The following is a 27,698-nucleotide window of genomic DNA, read 5'->3' on the forward strand; positions in this document are numbered from 1 at the left end:
GTGGCTGAGTTTGAGAGGGTGTGGGGTCTGGGGGTGGCAATTTGTACGGTGGGGGCAGATGGGCTTGATGTTTGATGGTGAGCTGATGCCGTTCTGTGCTACTGTGTGTGGGTGTGTGGGGGGGATGTTTAGTGTTTTGTAAGGATGTCTCATTAAAGAGCATCAAAAGTCAAAGTCTCTGTTCCTCCTCTCTCTCCTCTTCTCTCTGTTCCTCCTCTCTCTCCTCTTCTCTGTTCCTCCTCTCTCTCTCCTCCTCTCTCTCTCTCCTCCTCTATCTCTCTCCTCTTCTATCTGTTCCTCCTCTCTCTCCTCTCCTCTCTGTTCCTCCTCTTATCTCTCCTCTTCTCTCTCTCCTCTTCTCTCTGTCCCTCCTCTCTCTCTCCTCTTCTCTGTCCCTCCTCTCTCTCTCTCTTCTCTCTGCTCCTCCTCTCTCTCTCTCTCCTCTTCTCTCTATTCCTCCTCTCTCTCTCCTCTTCTCTGCTCCTCCTCTCTCTCTCTCTCTTCTCCTCCTCTCTCTGTCTCTCCTCTCTCTCCTAGCTCCAGAATGAGTCAGTCTGTTTATAATTCAGTCTGAGAGAGGAAGACAATACAGCTGACATTCCTCCTTTTCACCACTAGTGTAGCAGTGTTTGTTTGTAGAATAAATGTCATCTTTGTCACAGTTAGCAGTTAATTATACAGAAAGCAAAGCTACTATCACAGAAGACTCAGGAGTGAAGTTACCCTTTTCTAGACTTTATTCGTCTGACAATGTGTTTATCCAATGCAAACACACTTTGTTAATGTACTGATTGCTGATGAAAATGTTTGCTAATAACCTTACTGTTCTGGGTTCAACATCTGTCCGTTGTGGTCATATAAAGGAATCGAGCAGAATACTGATGTATATCCTATGTATACAGATCTTAACAGACAGTTGGATTACCTGAAGCCATGAATCACGTGGGTTTATTAATCAATAAGCATATAGTGTTACAAAACAATAGCCCAGATACAATAACTAGGCTGAGTACAATTATTACATTGTTATGCCAATTGTTACAATATCGAGTTGTTGTCGAAGGAGAAGTGGAAGTAGAAGCCAGTAAATTAGAGAAGAATGTAGCATGAAAAATGCAGTATTATGGTACAGCTGTTGAGCGGCTTAAGGGGCTAGCAAGCTAGCATGTTAACAGGTTACAAGGCTAGGAGGCTAAGAAGCTAAACTAAGCTGCCCTCGGCTAAGCAGCCCGGTGGTTCTTAAATACACTCTACCAGGGGGGCGTCATGTGACATCTCAGATTATGGTGATAGGCTGCAATGGTACAGTGATCTAGTCTTTTGTCGATCAGCCAGGTCAAGATTAGACCGTTGCTAGGGGACCGGACATTCTAGATGTCTCCGATGTCTGATTACCCAGTTCTAGCAGCTGCTGTTTACTCTTACAGAAGAACTGGTCAGCAGAGGACCTTCCTTGACCTTCTCTGCCCTCAGACTGTGTATGGCCTAGGCAAAAGGTTATCAGAGTTTACTGTGGCCTAAACTGAGTATATGGAAAACAACACAAAGGTGAAGTTTCTGCCTACTTCAATACCACTGCAATAACTGATTATTAGTCAGATCAATTAAATCGTTATAGCTCATTTCATATACAAAGACAACACAATATGCTTTACAGACAGGGGGAGAGGATGTAGCCTACTGATCCTACCCCTAATTATGTGGCAGACTGCATGGGGAGCGCAGCGACTCAACATAATCGATGAGTTTGGAGAGAGAGAGGGTCGTGCACCAAGACTCCGTGAGCACACAGCGGACGAGGGGGGGGTAGCCGGAGACTAACAGGTCATGCTGTCAATAGATCTAGTTTTGAATGATATTGTAATGCCCTCTGGTTATAGTAGAATATCTCTACTGGAGCTGTTTAATCCAGGAATGTGATGAATTTGATCATGTCAGAGTTGCTCAGAGCTTAGCTGGACTGGCTCAGAAGAAATGCATTTATCCTACAGCTTGACCGTAGCTAGCGAGCTAGACAGCCACAGGAGGAACTGGACTGCCCTTCCCCCTTCCCAATGCTGTTTATATTCAAATACACTTGAGCTGGGGGGAGGGGAGGATTCAACCAACGCCAACAGTCATCAACAAATACATTTCCATCCCTGTTTGTCTTCCATGTCTGGTGCGCATTCTCTGCTTTTAAAGTAATCTAGAATCCAAGCTCTAATTGTAATCTGTGTGTGTGACGTACCAAAATGGCGCCAGTATGTTTGGCATGCCGTCGGCCGCGTCTACTCAGTTTTGTGTTTGTCATTGCTCTGTTTTTAAATGTTTGCTGTCGGGATGTTTCGGCTCTATTTGCCTACGATCGTCAAACTTTACAAAGCATCCGAGTTTCTGATTCGATGCAAATGTTTTTTAGAGCTGACATGCGAGATCAGAATGCCCCCCCCCTGTTAGCAGATATTCCTGCTTACCTGCGCCGGTCACCTGGTGCCTCTCCCCGGATCAAACGCCGGAGGAGACGGGGAAAGCGGAGTGGTGTTCTGGTGAAAGTCAAGGCTCTCCTGTCGTCGTCTTGTCTGGATAATCCGCGACTCATGCGTGGGGGATATTGTTATTCCTCTACTGTCAGGCGATCGCTGCAGATCAAGAGGCCATGGGTGCGGATTGACGTGCACAGCCTGAATGCCCTCGGACTGACGGTGCGGCCTGGCCCGCTGATGACCGCGCTGGGCCGGCTGCCTCTGGCTGGTGTAGCCGAACAACAGGACCGCTGTCCGGGCAGGGGAGAGCCCGTGCTGATGGGGTTGTCCCCAATAACCTGCGCCCAGTAAGATTGGCTGCGACCAGTCTGACTCCAAACTTGATCTTGTCCATGGCTTTGATTAATGCCAGGTCATTGGCGAATAAGACGTTCCAACTAAATGACTTGTTCACTTCCCGTGGGCTTGATTTTATGTTCCTGACCGAGACTTGGTTACACGTTGGTGAGTCTATACCATTCTCCGAACTCCTCCCTCCCGACTGTACGTATCTCAGCACCCCTCGGACCACTGGGAAAGGTGGTGGGCTTGCGTGTGTTTTCAAGTCCAGCTTTCATTGTCGGCAGATTCCATCTGTCATTTACTCGAGCTTTGAGCTGCAACTCTTTGAACTCAACGCGTCTCCCCCTCTGCTGTGTGCGATTGTATATCGCCCACCTAAATACAACAAGGATTTTATCCAGGAGTTTGAGAGTTTTCTGTCTGGAACCATGGTGGATTATGATCATGTTATGATTTCGGGTGATATAAACATCCATGTCTGCTGTGAATCCAGTCCTCTGGCCAAAGACTTCCTGGCTCTGACTGATTCCTTCAGCCTCACTCAGTGGGTCTCGGGACCGACGCATAATAAAGGCCACACGCTGGACCTGGTGTTATCGCATGGCCTTACTGTCTGTGTAAATGAAATTTGAAACGCCTGTATTTCTGATCACATGCCTGTTCTATTCACTGCTGTTGTCCCATGCGCTGTTGCCCCCTCACGTGCTCCTGTGCGCCGTGTTCGAGTGATAAACTCAGACATCTCAGCGCTTTTCTCGGCAGCTGTCGATGGCTCTACCCTCGCGAATGTGGATGGCCTTGGTGCGCTCAGTGTGGACGAGCTCGTGGCGCTGTTTAGTTCCACTTGCACCTCTATACTGGACTCTGTCGCCCCCTTGAGGAGTAGAAGTCCCAAGACACGCTCTGAACCGTGGATTACTGACTATCCGTGCGCTCAGACGCACTTGTAGGCGTGCTGAGAGAAAGTGGAAAAAGGACAAGCTACATGTCTCGTTCGGGATTCTGCAGGACTGTGTAATGGAGTTTCAGAGAGCTGTGAAGGCTGCAAAAACCGGGTACATTTCCAACCTTGTCTCCAATAACATTGGGAGACCCAAGGTTCTCTTTGACACTCTGGACTCTCTCGTCAACCCTCGGGATACTGCCCCGGTTGTACCGTCATCTGCTCTCTGTAATGATTTTCTTAATTACTTTGCTGAGAAAATCGTGTCTCTTCGGTCCGCGCCCCCCATTGCTGCCCCTGATCCCTCTGCCTCATCCTCGTGCCCAGCTAGTCTCAATGAGTTTAAACTCATATCCCTGACATCACTGTCTGACGTTGTCCACGAGCTGCGGCCTACAAACTGCCCCTCCGACAGTGTTCCCTCTCGCCTTTTTAAAGATGCGTTTGATTCAGTGGGCTCTTTTATTCTTACTCTGGTCCATGCATGTTTTAGTTTTGGAGTCTTTCCAGCCTCCTTTAAACATGCTATAGTGCAGCCACTAATGAAAAAGCCTAGTCTTGACCCAAATGTTCTCTCTAATTTTAGGCCCATCTCTAAACTGCCTTTTTTGTCCAAAGTACTGGAAAAGATTGTTTCCATTCAGTTGCACTCTTTTTTAGCGATGAATGATGTGTATGAGAAGTTCCAGTCTGGTTTTAGAATTGCTCATAGCACTGAAACGGCTCTCTTAAGGATTTTTAATGATATTATTCTTACTGTCGACTCTGGGTGTGCTGCTATCCTGGTTACACTAGATCTGACCGTGGCCTTTGACACTGTGGATCACAAGACCCTTCTTACCCGCCTTGAACAGTGTGCTGGCATTAAATGTGCTGCTCTCATGTTCCTACAGTCTTACCTTACTGATAGGAGCTTCTCTGTCCAGCTGGGTGAGTTCTCCTCTAGTGTGGCCCCCCTCACCTGCGGTGTCCCCCAAGGATCCATCTTAGGCCCTTTATTATTTTCTTTATATATGCTGCCCCTGGGTTCCATTCTACGGAAACACAATGTGTCTTTCCACTGTTATGCTGACGATGTCCAACTGTACCTCCCCCTGAAATTGAACTGTAAGGATTCCTTTAAGCCTGTAACATCTGCGCTAAATGACATCAAGACCTGGATGGACTTAAACTTCCTTAGTCTGAATGATGGGAAGACCGGGGTTATTTTGTTTGGTCATAAAGACAGCCATGTTAGCAACCTAGGGCCCCTCGCTGCCAAGAATCGCTCTTTTATTAAAAGTCTTGGTGTCACTTTTGATACTGGTTTTAATTTTGAGCGACAAATTGGCTCTGTGGTTAAAGGCTCTTTTTTCCAGCTGAGGCTCTTATCCAAACTGAAACCGTACTTCTCTCTTAAGGACCTGGAGACAGTCATCCATGCTTTTATTTCTTCAAGATTGGACTACTGTAATGCCTTGTATGTGGGCCTTGACCAGCGGTCACTGAGGCGCCTGCAATTGGTCCAGAATGCTGCTGCACGCCTCCTGACTGGAACCAAGAAGCGGGACCACATCACATCGGTGCTGGCCTCCCTCCACTGGCTTACTGTTCGCTTCAGGATTGATTTTAAAATCTTAATGTTTATTTTTAAGGCTCTACATGGTTTGGCCCCCCACTATCTGGCTGAACTGATTCAAGTTTGTGCGACTTCTAGAACCCTGAGGTCCTCCTCCGAGACTCTTTTAATAGTCCCTAGATCGAGACTTAAGACCAAGGGTGACCGAGCTTTTGCGGTGGCTGGCCCAAAGCTCTGGAACAGCCTCCCTCCACACATTAGACACGCACAGAACCTAGGGCTCTTTAAGTCTCAGCTTAAAACGCACTTGTTTTCACTGGCTTTTGAGGCCTGATAGCCTACATCCCCTGTCCTGTTTTGTGTCCTGTCCTTTTATTGTTCTGTGATTATGTGCACTTTATTCTGTTTTTTGTTTTAGTTTATTTTATATATTGTACAGCACTTTGGTGCAACTTCGGTTGATTTTAAACATGCTTTATAAATAAAGTTGACCTTGACCTTGACCTAATCTCTATCTGCGCTGCTGGGATAACTATATTATACAGTAGCCTATTATTACTAGGCTACTGTTCACCTTATTATTTATTTATCTAGGTACAGGTAAGAGACGAATGGTTGTAAACCATGAACTCAGCCAGGTATATTGGAATTAATTTAAACAAGTGCATTTGTATTCCATTTTCAAGTATTGCTGATTTCCCGTTCCTATAGGAACAAAGTAGCCTACATTTAGTTGAATTGTTATAGAACCCATGCCTGCATGGCAATAAAATAACATACTGTAATACCTTCTTTTCGTAGGGTAGCCTACTTCTTTAAACGTTAGTCTTAGCTTGTTTAATACGTTATTTGACTGTCTACTATGGTCAGCCATCCAGTGAATGTCGGTCAAGCTGTAGGCTAAATGCATTTCTTCTGAGCCAGTCCCGCTAAGAGCAGCTCTGATCAAATTCATAGCATAGACTACCGCATTATAGTGCTACAGTATTTATTCATTGTATATTTAATGTCTTTGTATGCTTGGCAACATTGAAATGAGGTCCCCCGATGATAATAGGCCATTGTTAATCCAAGTGTTCATAATCACAATGATAGTGAGTATACTCGTTATATAGGCTAATAGCGATTGAGTCAAATTGACATTTAAGTGCTTTGCGGTTGTCTTTTAGGCCTAGCCTATTGATTAACAGATACATTCACACTAGCTCATTTGTGTCAAAATACAGTATCCCACATCAGCATGGTGGCTTGTAGAGTCTCTTGCCTTTAGCATACAGGCTTACCTCAGATCATTCACTTCATCATTCATTGTAAACTAGGAGTGAAATCTCAGTGTGTGGTTATGTGTTATTTGTTGATACTTTCTTGATGAATTACGGTTTATATATATAAATGTGGTTCCTTCCTCCCTGTTTGGGGGATAAACTCGATTCAAATGCAGACTGCCCATTGGAGTTGATTAGGCCCCATCAACAGTACTGTTTGTTCTTTCATCAGGTTGTTTTAACAGGTTTTGAGGGAGATTTGAATAGTGGGTCCGAACTAGCGTGGGGGCATGGAGACGGGAACAGGACCATTAGGCTACGCTATTGACAACAATGATGGGCTAATAGAAGTGTTAGGCTGTTGATTTAAACAGTCATGTCAGTGCTCACTGCTATGAGATTAATGTAGAATTAATAGCCTATAGAATAACCCCATTCAAAAAAGAAGTGTGGTTCCAATAACCACTGGCCTAGTGAATCGGTTGGCTCGCTCTTTTTTTGCTCCCCACTTGACATCGCTCGTCTTTCGCATTCGGTAAACAGATAAATTCACATTTGTGTCAAAATCCAGTATCTCACATCAGCATGGTGGCTTGTAGAGTCTCTTTCCTATGGACACACTAGGCCTCCCTCAGCTCATTCATTCAATTCATCATTCAACCAATCACTCTCTCTTCTGCATTCCACAATAGAATCACAAGTTCACATCACCATAGGATGCTTTCTCAATTGTTATACATGTACATACATTGTGCATCTCAAATGTAATGTAATTATAGTTTATATATAGGCCAGTTATAGTTTCGCTGAATAGGCTACATTCCAGTCTAAAGTTACCAGTCTCTCAACAGTATTGTCACACGCTCTGCTGCCACTAGTTGCTTCTTGATCAACGATGCCTCCTGTTGGTTAGTGTGCAACACTGCATGAAAACACGTTGGTGGATCCCGCCACTGTGCTGACACCACGGTGCCGCTGCGTTTTGTGAGTTCCAACATCAGAGGCTCAGGCACTGCCCATGTCCTGTCCAAAGAGCCTTAGCACCCTCCAAGCTGACTCAGGTCCATAGTGTCCAGCCAATCACGAAAGGCCTTACATACATTTCTATGGATGCTGAGTATTCATTAGAGGAATTAAAAACCTGCTCATGACTAAAACATATAAGATGCAGCAGCACTCTCTCTCCTCGCTCCAGAATGAGTCAGTCTGTTTATAATTCAGTCTGAGGAAGACAATATAGCTGACGCCTCCTTTTCACCACTAGTGTAGCAGTGTTTGTCAGAAGGCTGAAGTGAAGAGTGAAGTTACGCTTTTAGTCAGAATGCTCTGGGAGAGCTGTGTGGTAGTTTCTCAGTGCTCTCGTGTTCTCCCGTGCTCTGGGAGAGCTGTGTGGTAGTTTCTCAGTGCTCTCGTGTTCTCCCGTGCTCTGGGAGAGCTGTGTGGTAGTTTCTCAGTGCTCTCGTGTTCTCCCGTGCTCTGGGAGAGCTGTGTGGTAGTTTCTCAGTGCTCTCGTGTTCTCCCGTGCTCTGGGAGAGCTGTGTGGTAGTTTCTCAGTGCTCTCGTGTTCTCCCGTGCTCTGGGAGAGCTGTGTGGTAGTTTCTCAGTGCTCTCGTGTTCTCCCGTGCTCTGGGAGAGCTGTGTGGTAGTTTCTCAGTGCTCTCGTGTTCTCCCGTGCTCTGGGAGAGCTGTGTGGTAGTTTCTCAGTGCTCTCGTGTTCTCCCGTGCTCTGGGAGAGCTGTGTGGTAGTTTCTCAGTGCTCTCGTGTTCTCCCGTGCTCTGCTGCTCTGTTATTGCGTGTGATCACGCGTGCACCTCGCTCTGCACGAATGCTCTTTACTGAGCTCTGTGTGTCTCCCCTATATGTTATGTGTAATGAGTTTTAGTCAGTGAGGCATTCTTACTCCCATCTATTCTCTGATCTTCTAAAAAGGATTGTCGGTCTTTAACTGGTCAGAACCAGCTGGAGCTGACCCCCCTATAACTTTTAAAAACTGCTACCTCAGCGCTTGGCATGTTTCCACCTCCTCACATTGCACCATACATACATCCAGTGAGGAGTAACACGTTAGAAAGTACCCGTGCGCAATGCATCAACAATCCCTCGCCTACACGGCTGGCAGCTCTGTCTATGGCTCTGACAACGGGAGCTCTCTGCCATGGAAACACCAACACTATTTCTCCCTCCTCAAGATCAAGGACTAAATACTGGTCAAGTGTAATCTATGTATAGAGGCCCATAAGGTGTGAACCTGAATCAGTTATTCTGAAAGCACAAATGCCATGGAAACAGGTATTTTTCCTACCCTCATTCCTCGTTATTATTCTGGAAAAGATGCAAATGCAGTCACCTCTGTCGTGGTGCAGCAAACTAGCCCAAACTAGCCTACTCCTGATTTCTCTAAATCGTATGCTACCAACGGATACATCACCTAGAAGGGGAGTCAGTTATCGATTCATATCATTGTGGATGGCCACAAGTTAAAAATGCCCTTTTTTGCAACATAAGACTTTCATTTCACTATTAATTTCATGTAGGCTCCTACATATGATTGAAAAGTGATGAGTAGTGACTATATTCTGTATTGGTCCATGTAGCGTACAGCATGCAGCGGGCTGAGAGCTGACTGTTCTATCATCCTCTAGGCCTGTACATCAACATTGAGATTAAAACCTGTAATTTGAGCTGTATGTGTTCATTTCCCCCTTATCAAAATATAACATGCTGTATACTGTAGGCTATCAAATTAAACATTTGAGAAGCTTCTCCTCTTGAGGTTGGCTTATTGGTTTGAAGGCTAGGAATGTTGTAGGTCACTGGCCAGAGATGAGGTAGCCTACGAGTTATTGAAAGCTGGGTACCCTTTATTAAGCCTTAGGCTACATATGACATGTGTATATTATACAAATCATATCATTAAGATTAGCATGTCATTAAGGAACAAAAAGTCATACATGTTTACTTTGTAATTTCAGACTCTCTGGATGTTACCTCAACGAAGCCTCATGTGAAGTGCTGGCCTCATCTCTCAGCTCAAACCCCTCCCACCTGAGAGAGTTAGACCTGAGTAACAATGACCTGCAGGATTCAGGAGTGAAGCTGCTCTCTGCTGGACTGGGGAGTCCACACTGCAAACTGGAGAAACTGAGGTCTGTATCCCTGAGCATATTCACATGTTAAATGATGGGATTTAAATGTCTAAGTAATTGTACATCTCTGTCCTTGAAGAGGGATGTTTTGAGCATCAACATTCAAGTTGAGAAATTATCTTTGGACTACAGTACATACAGTAGAGTTGACAAAATAGGGACTATCATCTCAAAGCTTACATACAGACATATACAGACTGTAGGTGGTGGGTGGGTCCTTTATTGAAGGAACAAAGACACAATCAAGACTAAATACAAATGTAGATTAGGTACAAAACCGGGGCGCTGCTAGGATCCCAAATCATTAGGGGTTGAGGGAAAAGCATCAGGGGCTGAAGTTACGAGGCAGTGACACCTGTTCATTTTGGTTTTTGGGGGGCCGCATATATTTAGGGGGCCCATTTGGGTTCGCCTCTATGCACCAAAGACAAGCACATACACACACTCATACAGATTGCACAGTAACCCACAAACTGCTCAAATACTGATAAGTGGCATCAAAATGTACTCTTTAGTGTGAACTAAATCAACAACATCAGCACGGTTCAAACAGAGGACATAACTTCTCTAGTATGCTTTGACTAATCTGAAGCTATCACTGACTTGGGACACCCAGGTGTTGGACCTCTCAGAACACCACAGAAGACAGGCTCACGTCCTCCACCTCCACAATGTCAACCTGCTGAAGTAGCAGTGGTTGTAACTGAACGTATCGACTCCTGTGTGTCACATGAGATGGTCACCTGAAACACAGATCATGATGAGAATGAATACATTCTGAGGCAATATAACAACATGAACATAACCCATACAGCAGCATAGGAGCTCACATTCAATATAACAACATGAACATAACCCATACAGCAGCATAGGAGCTCACATTCAATATAACAACATGAACATAACCCATACAGCAGCATAGAAGCTCACATTCAATATAACAACATGAACATAACCCATACAGCAGGGATCTTGCTGGTGTTTATCTAACAAGCATGTCAGTCATATATTTTGGAGCACGGTTGTGGAGTGATTTATAAACCAGTAGAAGAATCTTGAAGTCTATTCTGAAGCTGACGGGTAGCCAATGCAGAGCCTTCAGGACGGGTGTGATGTGAGCCCTCCGTCTGGATTTTGTAAGGACTCGTGCCGCGGCGTTTTGTATAATTTGCAGGCGATTGATGGTTTTCTTTGGTAGGCCACAAAAGAGGGCATTGCAATAGTCCAGTCTGCTGGTTATAAATGCATGCATAAGTCTTTCAGTGTCGGCCTTTGAAAGGAAGGATTGCACTTTTGCCATGTTTCTTAAATGATAGAAAGATACACTAGTTATGTTATTGACATGAGATTCAAAGTTCAGATCAGAGTCGACTATGACACCTAGATTTCTAACCTGGTGTTTGGTGTTTAGTGCCAGTGTATTTAAATGTGTGTGTGTGTGTGTGACCTTAGACAGGTGAGGCGGAGGGCTCTGTATGACCCTGGTGACCTCAGACAGGTGAGGGGGAGGGCTCTGTATGACCCTGGTGACCTCAGACAGGTGAGGGGGAGGGCTCTGTATGACCCTGGTGACCTCAGACAGGTGAGGGGGAGGGCTCTGTATGACCCTGGTGACCTCAGACAGGTGAGGGGGAGGGCTCTGTATGACCCTGGTGACCTCAGACAGGTGAGGGGGAGGAGCCTGGTGACCTCAGACAGGTGAGGGGGAGGGCTCTGTATGAGGCATGTGTGAAGGCGAGGAACGTCGGGGTCTTGCAGGGGGTTGGGTTCCACCAGTGGCAGGGGGTTCTAGGTGAGGGAGCAGTGTGAGGTTCAGGTGGCGGGTGCTGTATAAGCCCCCCATCCCTAAAAGGACAGGGGACTTGCAGTGGAGAGTGGTGCACAGGGCCCTGATGACCGAGCGCTTTCTGGCCGGGCTTGACCCCGGGGTGGGGGAGGGGGGCCCATACTGTGGTGAGGTGGAGACGGTGGTTCATGTGTTTTCTGTTTGTCTTGTTCCTCTGTTTGTGCTGTTACAGCCCTCATGTGTGAGGTTGGGGTTTGTGTTTTCTAAGGAACTGTTTGTTTTGGGCCCACAGTACACGTGCAGGAGGAGGGCAAAGTGTGTTTAGCTCAATGTTGTGTTTGGGTGAGCTAAGTTGTCCATTTGGACTACAGGGAGGAATAAGGTGAGAGGGGCGGGGCCACGGACCCAGTCCAGGTGGTTAGGGGGAGGGTCTCTGCTTCTTAGGGTAGAATACACCTATTTTGTGATCAATAACAATGTGGCTGAGTTTGAGAGGGTGTGGGGTCTGGGGGTGGCAATTTGTACAGTGGGGGCAGATGGGCTTGATGTTTGATGTGAGCTGATGCCGTTCTGTGCTACTGTGTGTGGGTGTGTGGGGGGGGGGGGGGTGTTTAGTGTTTTGTAAGGATGTTCCTCCTCTCCTCTTCTCTCTGTTCCTCCTCTCTCTCTCTCTCCTCTTCGCTCTCTCTCTCCTCTCCTCTCTGTTCCTTCTCTTCTCTCTCTCTCCTCTTCTCTCTCTCCTCTTCTCTGCTCCTCCTCTCTCTCTCCTCTTCTCTGCTCCTCCTCTCTCTCTCCTCTTCTCTGCTCCTCCTCTCTCTCTCCTCTTCTCTGCTCCTCCTCTCTCTCTCCTCTTCTCTGTCCCTCCTCTCTCTCTCCTCTTCTCTGCTCCTCCTCTCTCTCCTCTTCTCTGCTCCTCCTCTCTCTCTCCTCTTCTCTGTCCCTCCTCTCTCTCTCCTCTTCTCTGCTCCTCCTCTCTCTCTCCTCTTCTCTGCTCCTCCTCTCTCTCCTCTTCTCTCTATTCCTCCTCTCTCTCTCTTCTCTCTGCTCCTCCTCTCTCTCCTCTTCTCTCTATTCCTCCTCTCTCTCTCCTCTCCTCTGCTCCTCCTCTCTCTTCTCTCTGCTCCTTCTATCTCTCTTCTCTCTGTTCCTCCTCTCTCTCTCCTCTCCTCTGATCCTCCTCTCTTTCTTCTCTCTGCTCCTCCTCTCTCTCCTCTTCTCTCTATTCCTCCTCTCTCTCTCCTCTTCTCTGCTCCTCCTCTCTCTCTTCTCTCTGCTCCTCCTCTCTCTGTCTCTCCTCTCTCTCCTAGCTCCAGAATGAGTCAGTCTGTTTATAATTCAGTGTGAGAGAGGAAGACAATATAGCTGACATTCCTCCTTTTCACCACTAGTGTAGCAGTGTTTGTTTGTAGAATAAATGTCATCTTTGTCACAGTTAGCAGTTAATTATACAGAAAGCAAAGCTACTATCACAGAAGACTCAGGACTGAAGTTACCCTTTTCTAGACTTTATTAGTCTGACAATGTGTTTATCCAATGCAAACACACTTTGTTAATGTACTGATTTCTGATGAAATTGTTTGCTAATAACGTTACTGTTCTGGGTTCAACATCTGTCCGTTGTGGTCATTTAAAGGAATCGAGCAGAATACTGATGTATATCCTATGTATACAGATCTTAACAGACAGTTGGATTACCTGAAGCCATGAATCACGTGGGTTTATTAATCAATAAGCATATAGTGTTACAAAACAATAGCCCAGATACAATAACTAGGCTGAGTACAATTATTACATTGTTATGCCAATTGTTACAATATCGAGTTGTTGTCGAAGGAGAAGTGGAAGTAGAAGCCAGTAAATTAGAGAAGAATGTAGCATGAAAAATGCAGTATTATGGTACAGCTGTTGAGCGGCTTAAGGGGCTAGCAAGCTAGCATGTTAACAGGTTACAAGGCTAGGAGGCTAAGAAGCTAAGCTGCCCTCGGCTAAGCAGCCCGGTGGTTCTTAAATACACTCTACCAGGGGGGCGTCATGTGACATCTCAGATTATGGTGATAGGCTGCAATGGTACAGTGATCTAGTCTTTTGTCGATCAGCCAGGTCAAGATTAGACCGTTGCTAGGGGACCGGACATTCTAGATGTCTCCGATGTCTGATTACCCAGTTCTAGCAGCTGCTGTTACTCTTACAGAAGAACTGGTCAGCAGAGAACCTTCCTTGACCTTCTCTGCCCTCAGACTGTGTATGGCCTAGGCAAAAGGTTATCAGAGTTTACTGTGGCCTAAACTGAGTATATGGAAAACAACAAAAAGGTGAAGTTTCTGCCTACTTCAATACCACTGCAATAACTGATTATTAGTCAGATCAATTAAATCGTTACAGCTCATTTCATATACAAAGACAACACAATATGCTTTACAGACAGGGGGAGAGGATGTAGCCTACATGTAGCCTACTGATCCTACCCCTAATTATGTGGCAGACTGCATGGGGAGCGCAGCGACTCAACATAATCGATGAGTTTGGAGAGAGAGAGGGTCGTGCACCAAGACTCCGTGAGCACACAGCGGACGAGGGGGGGGTAGCCAGAGACTAACAGGTCATGCTGTCAATAGATCTAGTTTTGAATGATATTGTAATGCCCTCTGGTTATAGTAGAATATCTCTACTGGAGCTGTTTAATCCAGGAATGTGATGAATTTGATCATGTCAGAGTTGCTCAGAGCTTAGCTGGACTGGCTCAGAAGAAATGCATTTATCCTACAGCTTGACCGTAGCTAGCGAGCTAGACAGCCACAGGAGGAACTGGACTGCCCTTCCCCCTTCCCAATGCTGTTTATATTCAAATACACTTGATGAGCTGGGGGGAGGATTCAACCAACGCCAACAGTCATCAACAAATACATTTCCATCCCTGTTTGTCTTCCATGTCTGGTGCGCATACACTGCTTTTAAAGTAATATTGAATCCAAGTTCTAATTGTAATCTCTATCTGCGCTGCTGGGATAACTATATTATAGCCTATTATTACTAGGCTACTGTTCACCTTATTATTTATGTATCTAGGTACAGGTAAGAGACGAATGGTTGTAAACCATGAATATAGTATATTGGAATTAATTTAAACAAGTGCATTTGTATTCCATTTTCAAGTATTGCTTATTTCCCGTTCCTATAGGAATAAAGTAGCCTACATTTAGTTGAATTGTTATAGAACCCATGCCTGCATGGCAATAAAATAACATACTGTAATACCTTCTTTTAGAAGTAGGGTAGCCTACTTCTTTAAACGTTAGTCTAAGCTTGTTTAATACGTTATTTGACTGTCTACTATGGTCAGCCATCCAGTGAATGTCGGTCAAGCTGTAGGCTAAATGCATTTCTTCTGAGCCAGTCCCGCTAAGAGCAGCTCTGATCAAATTCATAGCATAGACTACCGCATTATAGTGATACAGTATTTATTAATTGTATATTTAATGTCTTTGTATGCTTGGCAACATTGAAATGAGGTCCCCCGATGATAATAGGCCATTGTTAATCCAAGTGTTCATAATCACAATGATAGTGAGTATACTCGTTATATAGGCTAATAGCGATTGAGTCAAATTGACATTTAAGTGCTCGGCGGTTGTCTTTTAGGCCTAGCCTATTGATTAACAGATACATTCACACTAGCTCATTTGTGTCAAAATACAGTATCCCACATCAGCATGGTGGCTTGTAGAGTCTCTTGCCTTTAGCATACAGGCTTACCTCAGATCATTCACTTCATCATTCATTGTAAACTAGGAGTGAAATCTCAGTGTGTGGTTATGTGTTATTTGTTGATACTTTCTTGATGAATTACGGTTTATATACATATAAATGTGGTTCTTTCCTCCCTGTTTGGGGGATAAACTTGATTCAAATGCAGACTGCCCATTGGAGTTGATTAGGCCCCATCAACAGTACTGTTTGTTCTTTCATCAGGTTGTTTTAACAGGTCTTGAGGGAGATTTGAATAGTGGGTCCAAACTAGCGTGGGGGCATGGAGACGGGAACAGGACCATTAGGCTACGCTATTGACAACAATGATGGGCTAATAGAAGTGTTAGGCTGTTGATTTAAACAGTCATGTCAGTGCTCACTGCTATGAGATTAATGTAGAATTAATAGCCTATAGAATAACCCCATTCAAAAAAGAAGTTTTGTTCCAATAACCACTGGCCTAGTGAATCTGTTGGCTCGCTCTTTTTTTGCTCCCCACTTGACATCGCTCGTCTTTCGCATTCGGTAAACAGATAAATTCACATTTGTGTCAAAATCCAGCATCTCACATCAGCATGGTGGCTTGTAGAGTCTCTTTCCTATGGACACACTAGGCCTCCCTCAGCTCATTCATTCAATTCATCATTCAACCAATCAGTCTCTCTTCTGCATTCCACAATAGAATCACAAGTTCACATCACCATAGGCTGCTTTCTCAATTGTTATACATGTACATACATTGTGCATCTCAAATGTTATGTAATTATAGTTTATATATAGGCCAGTTATAGTTTCGCTGAATAGGCTACATTCCAGCCTAAAGTTACTAGTCCCTCAATAATCAACAGTATTGTCACACGCTCTGCTGCCACTAGTTGCTTCTTGATCAACGATGCCTCCTGGTGGTTAGTGTGCAACACTGCATGAAAACACGTTGGTGGATCCCGCCACTGTGCTGACACCACGGTGCCGCTGCGTTTTGTGAGTTCCAACATCAGAGGTTCAGGCACTGTCCATGTCCTGTCCAAAGAGCCTTAGCACCCTCCAAGCTGACTCAGGTCCATAGTGTCCAGCCAATCAGGAAAGGCCTTACATACATTTCTATGGATGCTGAGTATTCATTAGAGGAATGAAAAACCTGCTCATGACTAAAACATATAAGATGCAGCAGCACTCTCTCTCCTCGCTCCAGAATGAGTCAGTCTGTTTATAATTCAGTCTGAGAGAGGAAGACAATATAGCTGACATGCCTCCTTTTCACCACTAGTGTAGCAGTGTTTGTCAGAAGGCTGAAGTGAAGAGTGAAGTTACACTTTTAGTCAGAATGCTCTGGGAGAGCTGTGTGGTAGTTTCTCAGTGCTCTCGTGTTCTCCCGTGCTCTGGGAGAGCTGTGTGGTAGTTTCTCAGTGCTCTCGTGTTCTCCCGTGCTCTGGGAGAGCTGTGTGGTAGTTTCTCAGTGCTCTCGTGTTCTCCCGTGCTCTGGGAGAGCTGTGTGGTAGTTTCTCAGTGCTCTCGTGTTCTCCCGTGCTCTGGGAGAGCTGTGTGGTAGTTTCTCAGTGCTCTCGTGTTCTCCCGTGCTCTGGGAGAGCTGTGTGGTAGTTTCTCAGTGCTCTCGTGTTCTCCCGTGCTCTGGGAGAGCTGTGTGGTAGTTTCTCAGTGCTCTCGTGTTCTCCCGTGCTCTGGGAGAGCTGTGTGGTAGTTTCTCAGTGCTCTCGTGTTCTCCCGTGCTCTGGGAGAGCTGTGTGGTAGTTTCTCAGTGCTCTCGTGTTCTCCCGTGCTCTGGGAGAGCTGTGTGGTAGTTTCTCAGTGCTCTCGTGTTCTCCCGTGCTCTGGGAGAGCTGTGTGGTAGTTTCTCAGTGCTCTCGTGTTCTCCCGTGCTCTGGGAGAGCTGTGTGGTAGTTTCTCAGTGCTCTCGTGTTCTCCCGTGCTCTGGGAGAGCTGTGTGGTAGTTTCTCAGTGCTCTCGTGTTCTCCCGTGCTCTGGGAGAGCTGTGTGGTAGTTTCTCAGTGCTCTTGTGTTCTCCCGTGCTCTGCTGCTCTGTTATTGCGTGTGATCACGCGTGCACCTCGCTCTGCACGAATGCTCTTTACTGAGCTCTGTGTGTCTCCCCTATATGTTATGTGTAATGAGTTTTAGTCAGTGAGGCATTCTTACTCCCATCTATTCTCTGATCTTCTAAAATAGATTGTCGGTCTTTAACTGGTCAGAACCAGCTGGAGCTGACCCCCCTATAACTTTTAAAAACTGCTACCTCAGCGCTTGGCATGTTTCCACCTCCTCACATTGCACCATACATACATCCAGTGAGGAGTAACACGTTAGAAAGTACCCGTGCGCAATGCATCAACAATCCCTCGCCTACACGGCTGGCAGTTCTGTCTATGGCTCTGACGACGGGAGCTCTGTGCCATGGAAACACCGACACTATTTCTCCCTCCTCAAGATCAAGGACTAAATACTGGTCAAGTGTAATCTATGTATAGAGGCCCATAAGGTGTGAACCTGAATCAGTTATTCTGAAAGCACAAATGCCATGGAAACAGGTATTTTTCCTACCCTCATTCCTCGTTATTATTCTGGAAAAGGTGCAAATGCAGTCACCTCTGTCGTGGTGCAGCAAACTAGCCCAAACTAGCCTACTCCTGATTTCTCTAAATCGTATGCTACCAACGGACACATCACCTAGAAGCTGCGTCAGTTATCGATTCATATCATTGTGGATGGCCACAAGTTAAAAATGCCTTTTTTGCAACATAGGACTTTCATTTCACTATTAATTTCATGTAGGCTCCTACACATGATTGAAAAGTGATCAGTAGTGACTATATTCTGTATTGGTCCATGTAGCCTACAGCATGCAGCGGGCTGAGAGCTGACTGTTCTGTCATCCTCTAGGCCTGTACATCAACATTGAGATTAAAACCTGTATTTTTAGCTGTATGTGTTCATTTCCCCCATATCAAAATATAACATGCTGTATACTGTAAGCTATCATATTAAACGTTTGAGAAGCTTCTCCTCTTGAGGTTGGCGTATTGGTTTGAAGGCTAGGAATGTTGTAGGTCACTGGCCAGAGATGAGGTAGTCTACGAGTTATTGAAAGCTGGGTACCCTTTATTAAGCCTTAGGCTACATATGACATGTGTATATTAATGTGTATATTATACAAATCATATCATTAAGATTAGCATGTCATTAAGGAACAAAAAGTCATACATGTTTACTTTGTAATTTCAGACTCTCTGGATGTTACCTCAACGAAGCCTCATGTGAAGTGCTGGCCTCATCTCTCAGCTCAAACCCCTCCCACCTGAGAGAGTTAGACCTGAGTAACAATGACCTGCAGGATTCAGGAGTGAAGCTGCTCTCTGCTGGACTGGGGAGTCCACACTGCAAACTGGAGAAACTGAGGTCTGTATCCCTGAGCATATTCACATGTTAAATGATGGGATTTAAATGTCTAAGTAATTGTACATCTCTGTCCTTGAAGAGGGATGTTTTGAGCATCAACATTCAACTTGAGAAATTATCTTTGGACTACAGTACATACAGTAGAGTTGACAAAATAGGGACTATCATCTCAAAGCATACATACAGACATATACAGACTGTAGGTGGTGGGTGGGTCCTTTATTGAAGGAGCAAAGACACAATCAAGACTAAATACAAATGTGGATTAGGTACAAAACAGGGGCGCTGCTAGGATCCCAAATCATTAGGGGTTGAGGGAAAAGCATCAGGGGCTGAAGTTTAGAGGCAGTGACACCTGTTCATTTTGGTTTTTGGGGTGGCCGCATATATTTAGGGAGCCCATTTGGGTTCGCCTCTATTCCTGTAGAAGAAATTTAAAATCCAGCGCGAGCCAAGTATATCCATGTAATGGCGGCGGACGGGGCACTGAGAATGCAGCTTCTAAAAAATCAGTTGTTTTCATCAATCTGTCTTTATGAATCGCTAGTTGTGCTTACATAGAGCGTAGGCCTGTTGTGGTTTTTCACATGCCTCTGTAATATGATCTTTAGAAACGTCTTTAGAAACGAAATAGCTTCCTCACTTGCTCCAGCACGCATGCGCACAGTGCGCAAGTGTTGCTCCAGCCAGTGCGCATGTGTGCTGGAGCAAGTGAGGAAGCTATTTTGTTTCTAAAGACGTTTCTAAAGATCATATTACAGAGGCATGTGAAATACCACAACAAGCCCTCGCTCTATGTAAGCACAACTAGCGATTCATAAAGACAGATTGATGAAAACAACTGTTTCGCGGCAGAAAATAGATTTTTTAGAAGCTGCATTCTCAGTGCCCCGTCCACCACCATTACATGAATATACTTGGCTCACGCTGGATTTTAAATTTCTTCTACATGCCTCCGAGTTACACCAAAGTTATCTCGGTGAGTCAAACGTCTTATAATATGCCGTAAATAAGGTCCAGGTTGTCAAAAACGAGTATTCTCCTTTAAGTGGCATCAAAATGTACTCTTTAGTGTGAACTAAATCAACAACATCAGCACGGTTCAAACAGAGGACATAACTTCTCTCTAGTATGCTTTGACTAATCTGAAGCTATCACTGACTTGGGACACCCAGGTGTTGGACCTCTCAGAACACCACAGAAGACAGGCTCACGTCCTCCACCTCCACAATGTCAACCTGCTGAAGTAGCAGTGGTTGTAACTGAACGTATCGACTCCTGTGTGTCACATGAGATGGTCACCTGAAACACAGATCATGATGAGAATGAATACATTCTGATGAACATAACCCATAGAGCAGCATAGAAGCTCACATTCAATATAACAACATGAACATAACCCATACAGCAGCATAGAAGCTCACATTCAATATAACAACATGAACATAACCCATACAGCAGCATAGAAGCTCACATTCAATATAACAACATGAACATAACCCATACAGCAGGGATCTTGCTGGTGTTTATCTAATAAGCATGTCAGTCATATATTTTGGAGGACGGTTGTGGAGTGATTTATAAACCAGTAGAAGAATCTTGAAGTCTATTCTGAAGCTGACGGGTAGCCAATGCAGAGCCTTCAGGACGAGTGTGATGTGAGCCCTCCGTCTGGATTTTGTAAGGACTCGTGCCGCGGCGTTTTGTATAATTTGCAGACGATTGATGGTTTTCTTTGGTAGGCCACAAAAGAGGGCATTGCAATAGTCCAGTCTGCTGGTTATAAATGCATGCATAAGTCTTTGTGTCGGCCTTTGAAAGGAAGGATTGCACTTTTGCCATGTTTCTTAAATGATAGAAAGATACGCTAGTTATGTTATTGACATGAGATTCAAAGTTCAGATCAGAGTCGACTATGACACCTAGATTTCTAACCTGGTGTTTGGTGTTTAGTGCCAGTGTATTTAAATGTGTGTGTGACCTCAGACAGGTGAGGGGGAGGGCTCTGTATGACCCTGGTGACCTCAGACAGGTGAGGGGGAGGGCTCTGTATGACCCTGGTGACCTCAGACAGGTGAGGGGGAGGGCTCTGTATGACCCTGGTGACCTCAGACAGGTGAGGGGGAGGGCTCTGTATGACCCTGGTGACCTCAGACAGGTGAGGGGGAGGGCTCTGTATGACCCTGGTGACCTCAGACAGGTGAGGGGGAGGGCTCTGTATGACCCTGGTGACCTCAGACAGGTGAGGGGGAGGGCTCTGTATGACCCTGGTGACCTCAGACAGGTGAGGGGGAGGGCTCTGTATGACCCTGGTGACCTCAGACAGGTGAGGGGGAGGGCTCTGTATGACCCTGGTGACCTCAGACAGGTGAGGGGGAGGGCTCTGTATGAGGCATGTGTGAAGGCGAGGAACGTCGGGGTCTTGCAGGGGGTTGGGTTCCACCAGTGGCAGGGGGTTCTAGGTGGGGGGAGCAGTGTGAGGTTCAGGTGGCGGGTGCTGTATAAGCCCCCCATCCCTAAAAGGACAGGGGACTTGCAGTGGAGAGTGGTGCACAGGGCCCTGATGACCGAGCGCTTTCTGGCCGGGCTTGACCCCGGGGTGGGGGAGGGGGGCCCATACTGTGGTGAGGTGGAGACGGTGGTTCATGTGTTTTCTGTTTGTCTTGTTCCTCTGTTTGTGCTGTTACAGCCCTCATGTGTGAGGTTGGGGTTTGTGTTTTCTAAGGAACTGTTTGTTTTGGGCCCACAGTACACGTGCAGGAGGAGGGCAAAGTGTGTTTAGCTCAATGTTGTGTTTGGGTGAGCTAAGTTGTCCATTTGGATTACAGGGAGGAATAAGGTGAGAGGGGCGGGGCCACGGACCCAGTCCAGGTGGTTAGGGGGAGGGTCTCTGCTTCTTAGGGTAGAATACACCTATTTTGTGATCAATAACAATGTGGGTGAGTTTGAGAGAGTGTGGGGTCTGGGGGTGGCAATTTGTACAGTGGGGGCAGATGGGCTTGATGTTTGATAGTGAGCTGATGCCGTTCTGTGCTACTGTGTGTGTGTGTGTGGGGGGGGGGGGGGTTGTTGTTGTGAGTGTGTTGACTCGAACTTCATCTTCCTGCTTGATTTGAAGGGGGTGATTTGTGTATGTTAAGGAGGGTATTTGGTGTCTGTTTTCTCCCTATCGTTTTGATTTTGGGGGGACTAAAAAGGTTCGGGGCTAGAGGAAGAACATTTGGGGCGTCAGGTATGAGGCTCCCCCTGCAGAACACTTCTTTAGTCTCAGAGACATTCAGCTCCAAGGAGCTCTCCTCCATCCGGGAGGTCAGGGTGTTGACATACTCAGAGTATGTGGACAGTGACTGCTCCTTCCTTATCCAGACATGCACAATTGTCACTTTTCGGTGAATTTGCTGTTTTGAATCCAAAATAGGTCACCTACGTGATTCGTGCAGATCTGATTTTGGGGAAGGGGTCAAGAGCCTGAAGCAACTTACATAGAAAGATAATAAATCTGTGAGTCTGTGAGTGTGGACATTGGGATTGAGCCAGTGGAGCGTGAGAATCTGATACTGTGGATGTATGTTTGGATCTGTATGCACGGGCATTGACAGTCAGTTAAAAAGCAGCAAGCGAAACTGAGTTCAAACTCAGTTCACTAGTCACAGTTCAGCGCAAGCCCAGTCTGGGACCTGCTGTTTGGAAAAAGCCCAGTTGCCACAGTGCTGTGTGGAAGTGCGTGCCAGCCACAAACCTCCATAGAGAAGATCAACTGAAACCCCCAAAAGTAGCCTACCTGCAGTCGTAAAGCCCAGGAACATATCCCCCTCACATTTCAAAATATAGGCTTTACCCCCCCCACTTTTCTAATCTCTCAAATTACATTTATTTTGTCTGCCACTCTTGGGCGATCACTCAGCTGTTTGCCTGCTATGGATTTTCAGAGACTTGGCTGTTCTCATGCAATGAAAGCGGAATGGATTCAATTGGAGATGTGACTCGTCTCTGTATGTGAACTGTTTTATTCTTACCACTGCGTCAGGTAGGAGTAGGATATATGCTAGTAGCTAATTCAGCTCATCAAATAGTTGTGTAACTGGCGGGGCTGCTGCCCTTTTGCTCATTTCCTTTGTAAATGTGAGCAGTATCTTTGATAGCCTACGTTGCATTAAATGGGTTAATAATGTTAAATTGACTGCACTTATATAGCACTTTATATCCAAAGCACTTTACAATGGCCTCATTAAACCATTCATACACACATCCACACACCAATGGCAGTAGCTGCCTTGCAAGATGCTAGCCTGCTCATTGGGAGCAATTTGGGGTACTTGCGCAAGGACACTTGGACATGTGGACAGGAGGAGCCGGGATTTGAACCGCCGACCCTACGGTCATTGAATGATCTGCTCTATCTCCTGAGCCACAGAACTAAATTTGTACTTTGAACTTTATTTTGCTCTTGTAATTCTGTTAGATTGTGACCAGCACCAGGGTCATTCTAAAAATCATCCAATAAATGATCATTTGGTAGCTTATAATAAATAAATCCCTGCATCCCCCCCAGCAGCTGTGTGTTTTTCTCTGCTCAGGCCTCCGTCTCTCTTTCTCACCCCTAACCAGTTGGCATGTCTGCTTATCTGGGCCACCAGTGTCATGTCATCTGCATACTTGATCAGTGTCGGCTCCTCTCTGTTACCATGATGCTGTACCCAGAAGAGGATGGGGAGATGCTCCATCTAGAATTATTACAGCTACGTACTGAGGCCTGTGATGAAGGAATTCTTCAATCCATTAGATCAGTGTTGTGTTGACCTGTAGTTCATGAAGGTGACTCAGCAGTGTGTGTATGTGTACCGTATTAGAAGCAGATGAGGTCTGTGAACAGAATCCTGGTGTAGGGGGAGTCCAGGTACTCAGCCACTGTGTGTAGGAGAGAAGGACTGGCCTCTCTGACCCCTCGCCTTGCAGGCAAACTAACGTGGGTCTAGACCAGGACGGGCACGTGCACTTCTGCCGCTCTAGGAGAAAAACAATGATGCCGCGCCTATCTACAACGTAGGCCTACAGTACCATACCAGCAGCAACAATAAACAAATGTTAATATGCCATACACATAAACTAACCAAATAGTCTAGTGTTATGTTATGTTATGTTATTTTTATTTATAATGCGCCCCCCAACCAACTGTTACATCAGCCCGGGGCGCAGCCCGGGTACAAAAAGAGACAAACAAAAACAAGGGACTGCAGAGACACAAAATGAAACTACATTTAAGACACAAGACAAGGACATAAATTATAGATCATCTGTAACAAAGAGGTGCGTTTTAAGCTGTGCTCTAAAAGAGTCCAGGGTGGTGGTGGACTTGATGTTCAGAGGAAGCTTGTTCCATAGCCCAGGTGCCATCACAGAGAATGCACGGTCTCCCTTTGTGACAAGTTTTGACCGTGGGACCTTCAGGGTCATCTGGTTGTCAGATCTGAGCCGGCGACCAGGCCTGAAGCTGGTAGGTTGGTCCAGGAGCTCTTTGATGTAAGCTGGGGCGAGACCATTGAGGGCTTTGAAGACATACGTGAGGATCTTGAATTTCACTGCGCTTCACTGGGAGCCAGTGAAGGGAGGAGAGGACAGGAGAAATGGGTTCCCTCATCTTAGTGCCTGTCACCAGCCTGGCAGCGGCATTTTGGACTAGCTGCATGCTGTGGATGGTCTTGTCGGTGACCCCGGCATAGAGGGCATTACAATAGTCCAGTCTGGAGAAGATGAGCATTAGTACGACCCTCCGTAGGTCGCTGGAGGAGAGGAAGGACTTGATTTTGGATACTGTGCGCAGTTGGAAAAAACAGGATTGCACAACAGATTTCACTTGCTTGTCAAACTTGAGGTCTGTGTCAAATATGACCCCAAGTTTTCTGACGTGGGATTTTTCAAGGGTGGACAAACTTCCTAGATTATTTCTGATCTGACTGATCGAGGTGGAGTTGCCGATCAGAAGGATTTCACTCTTGGTGTCATTGAGCTGCAGGAAGTTTTGTGACATCCACTCCTTTATGTCCCGCAAGCAGTCCTTCAGACGGTCCAGCCCAGAGGGATCGTCTGCCCTGAGTGGAAGATAGATTTGAGTATCATCTGCGTAGCAATGGAAGGAAATCTTATGGCGATGAATGACTTGGCTGAGGGACAGCATGTAGATGGAGAAAAGGATGGGACCCAGTATTGAGCCCTGAGGGACCCCGCAGGTGAGGTTGACACGGCAGGATGAATGGTTGGCTATATTCACTGAAAAGGTCCTGTTGTTGAGGTAGGACTTGAACCAGGACAGGGCTGTGTTGGTGATGCCAACCCCCTGTTGGAGGCGGTCGAGGAGGATGGTGTGATCTATAGTATCAAATGCTGCACTGAGATCCAGGAGAACCAGTGCAGCACATTTCCCTGAGTCAACGATGAGGAGTAGGTCGTTTAACACCTTCAAGAGGGCAGACTCGGTGCTGTGGCCGGCCCTAAATCCGGACTGACAATTCTCCAGTATGTTGTTGTGTTGGAGATAAGGCTGCAGCTGACTGAGAACGGCCTTTTCTAACAGCTTTGACAGAAATGGTAATTTTGAGATGGGTCTGTAGTTGCTGGGGATAGTGGGATCTAGGCTGGCTTTCTTAAGAAGGGGCTGGACCACCGCTTCTTTTAGGCATGATGGAACGATACCTGTGGCCAGGGAGCAGTTGATGATGGACAGGATGTGAGGACCAACTGCCTCAAAAACCTCCTTAAGGAGGGGGGCAGGGACGGGGTCATGAGGGGACGTGGCTGGTCTCAAAGCGGCGGCCATCTTGGAGAGGGATGAGAGGGAGATGGAGCTGAACACGGAGAAGGTGGATGAGCATCTCAGAGTAACAGCTAGGTCCCGGGTGGAGGGTGGGATGTTTCTTCTGATGTTGTCGACCTTTTCTGAGAAAAAGGACAGAAACTCATCACACTTTGTAGGGGATGCATCCTGGATAGCAGTAGTAGGAGGGCAAACAACAGAATTGATGGTTCTGAATAAAATTCTGGAGTTTGGAGCATTTGCAATTAGACTAGCAAAGTACTTGGCTCTCTCTGCTTTAACCACCCTGTGGTAGCTCTTCTGTCTGTCCCTCAGTATCTCGAGAGAGACCTGCAGGCCATCTTTCTTCCACCTCCGCTCAGCCTGTCTCCATGCTCTCCTCTCTGCTCTGGTGGTCTCATTTAGCCAAGCCACAGCCTTGGGTTTGGGCTCTTTCATCTTGAGAGGGGCAATAGAGTCCAGAACAGAACGGCAGGTGGAGTTGAACACGGACATAAGCTCCTCTGGGTCTGATGACAGCACCTCACCTGCCCTGGTGTTTTGGGCGGCAGCAAAAGCAGAGGAAAACTTAGCAGGTGTCTGGGCGCTGATAAACCGTGAGAGGCGTGCAGGACATTGGATGTTAGTGGAGGGCTGAGACAGAGAGGATTGAAACACCACAGCATAATGGTCACAGTCAGTATGGGCTGTCATGGTTTCCACATTGCTGACAGGGAGATTGACAGAGAGGACAAGATCTAAGGTGTGACCTTTTTTATGGGTTGGGACGGAAACATGTTGGGCGAGACCAAAAGAGTCTATCAGGTCCATAAATTCTCCCTCAAAGCTCCTTGTGGGATTATCAATGTGGATGTTGAAGTCTCCCAAGATCAGCACTCTGTCATGGCTGGGAATGATTTCACTGAGGAGGTCTGAGAATTGAGTTGTAAAATTCTTACTCTCTTTGAAAGACTTGCTGTCCGTTGGGCGGTAGATGGTCAGAACCAGGAGGGGGTCAGACATGCCCACTTTTACCAGAAGAGCTTCAAAACTGGAGTATGTGAGGCAGTTCAACACAGAACAGCTGTATTTGTCCTTGTGCATGAAGGCCACGCCCCCTCCAGTCTTTCCGCGTCTGGGGTTGCTGTGGTAACTCCAGCCAGCGGGGCAAAGTTCATTGAGAGAAGAATAATCCCCAGGGACTTGCCATGATTCCGTGATTGCGAAGAATTACAGTTGTTGTTTGGAAATTAACTCAGACAGAATGGATGTTTTCTCCTTAACCGATCTGGCATTGAGAAGCCCGACTTTCACCGTAACTTCCCTCGCAGACGAGGTAGGTGTTCTTGCCGGCAGGCTGGGTTCGGGGCTGGATGGGACCGGGGGGACAGATGGACCTGGTCCAGGTCTAGGGGACAGATGGACCTGGTCCAGGTCTAGGGGACAGATGGATTGTCTTTGGAGAAAGTTTCACCGCTCGACCCGCACGATGTCCTCGCCGTCTACCTCACCTCTCCGGTGAATCCGTCGGTCAGTAAAGTTAACGTTACTCCAGGGCCCGAAAGGAATAACAAAGGTAGGCAATAGGTGGTTATTCGCCTGTGTTTGTTGATCCTCGCACCAAACGAGGTTTTCCTCCATTGAGGCACGGATGTCAAAAAGCGCTCTCCGATCATAACTGTAAATGATCAGGTTTGATTGCAAGATACTTTGACATAGTAAAACGAACAGATTAACATGAAACGCCAGGAATTGGAGTGCGTGGCTTGCTGCTGTCGGGCGTAGCGCCGCCATCATCATCACCTTTGACCTTCTCCTATCTGGGCTGTGCAACGCTAGTCTCTCTAGTTGGTGTTAGTTGTGTTAGTTGAGTGTCCTCAGTGTCAACAATATATGCATGACACAGCATTATGCAGATCCATACCAATAACACCCAGGTCTGCAGAGTAAATATAACCTGGTTCCACATTCTCTACAGCAGAGATGACAGCTCACTTACTATTAATACATTTGTATTACAATACAAATCTTACAATACAATTGTAGCTCCTTGTAATTGTGTAGCAACTCATAATGTAATAAAGGCTCATAATTTAATAACGGCTCATAATGTAATAACTTATTACATTATAAACTAACAAAAGTTCATAATGTAATACTCAGCTCATAATGTAATAAAACCATGCGCTCATAACGTTCTAACTGATTTGCGCATAATGTAATAAGAGCTCATAGTGTAATATT

General features: G+C 46.1%; 1 protein-coding gene across 1 annotated transcript in view; it reads left to right on the forward strand.

Annotated features, from left to right (window-relative positions):
- Positions 1 to 27,698, forward strand: part of LOC311328662 (NLR family CARD domain-containing protein 3-like) — a gene marked incomplete at its 3' end in the record, with an annotated part of 53,522 nt that overhangs the window by 17,703 nt on the left and 8,121 nt on the right. The window contains exons 4-5 of the mRNA XM_084462608.1: positions 9,547 to 9,720; positions 18,491 to 18,664. Of these exons, the coding sequence (XP_084318734.1) occupies positions 9,547 to 9,720; positions 18,491 to 18,664 (348 nt within the window). The remainder of the gene's footprint in view (positions 1 to 9,546; positions 9,721 to 18,490; positions 18,665 to 27,698) is intronic.

The sequence above is a fragment of the Borostomias antarcticus genome, assembly GCF_949987555.1.
Source record: "Borostomias antarcticus genome assembly, contig: scaffold_172, whole genome shotgun sequence".
NCBI lineage: Eukaryota > Metazoa > Chordata > Actinopteri > Stomiiformes > Stomiidae > Borostomias > Borostomias antarcticus.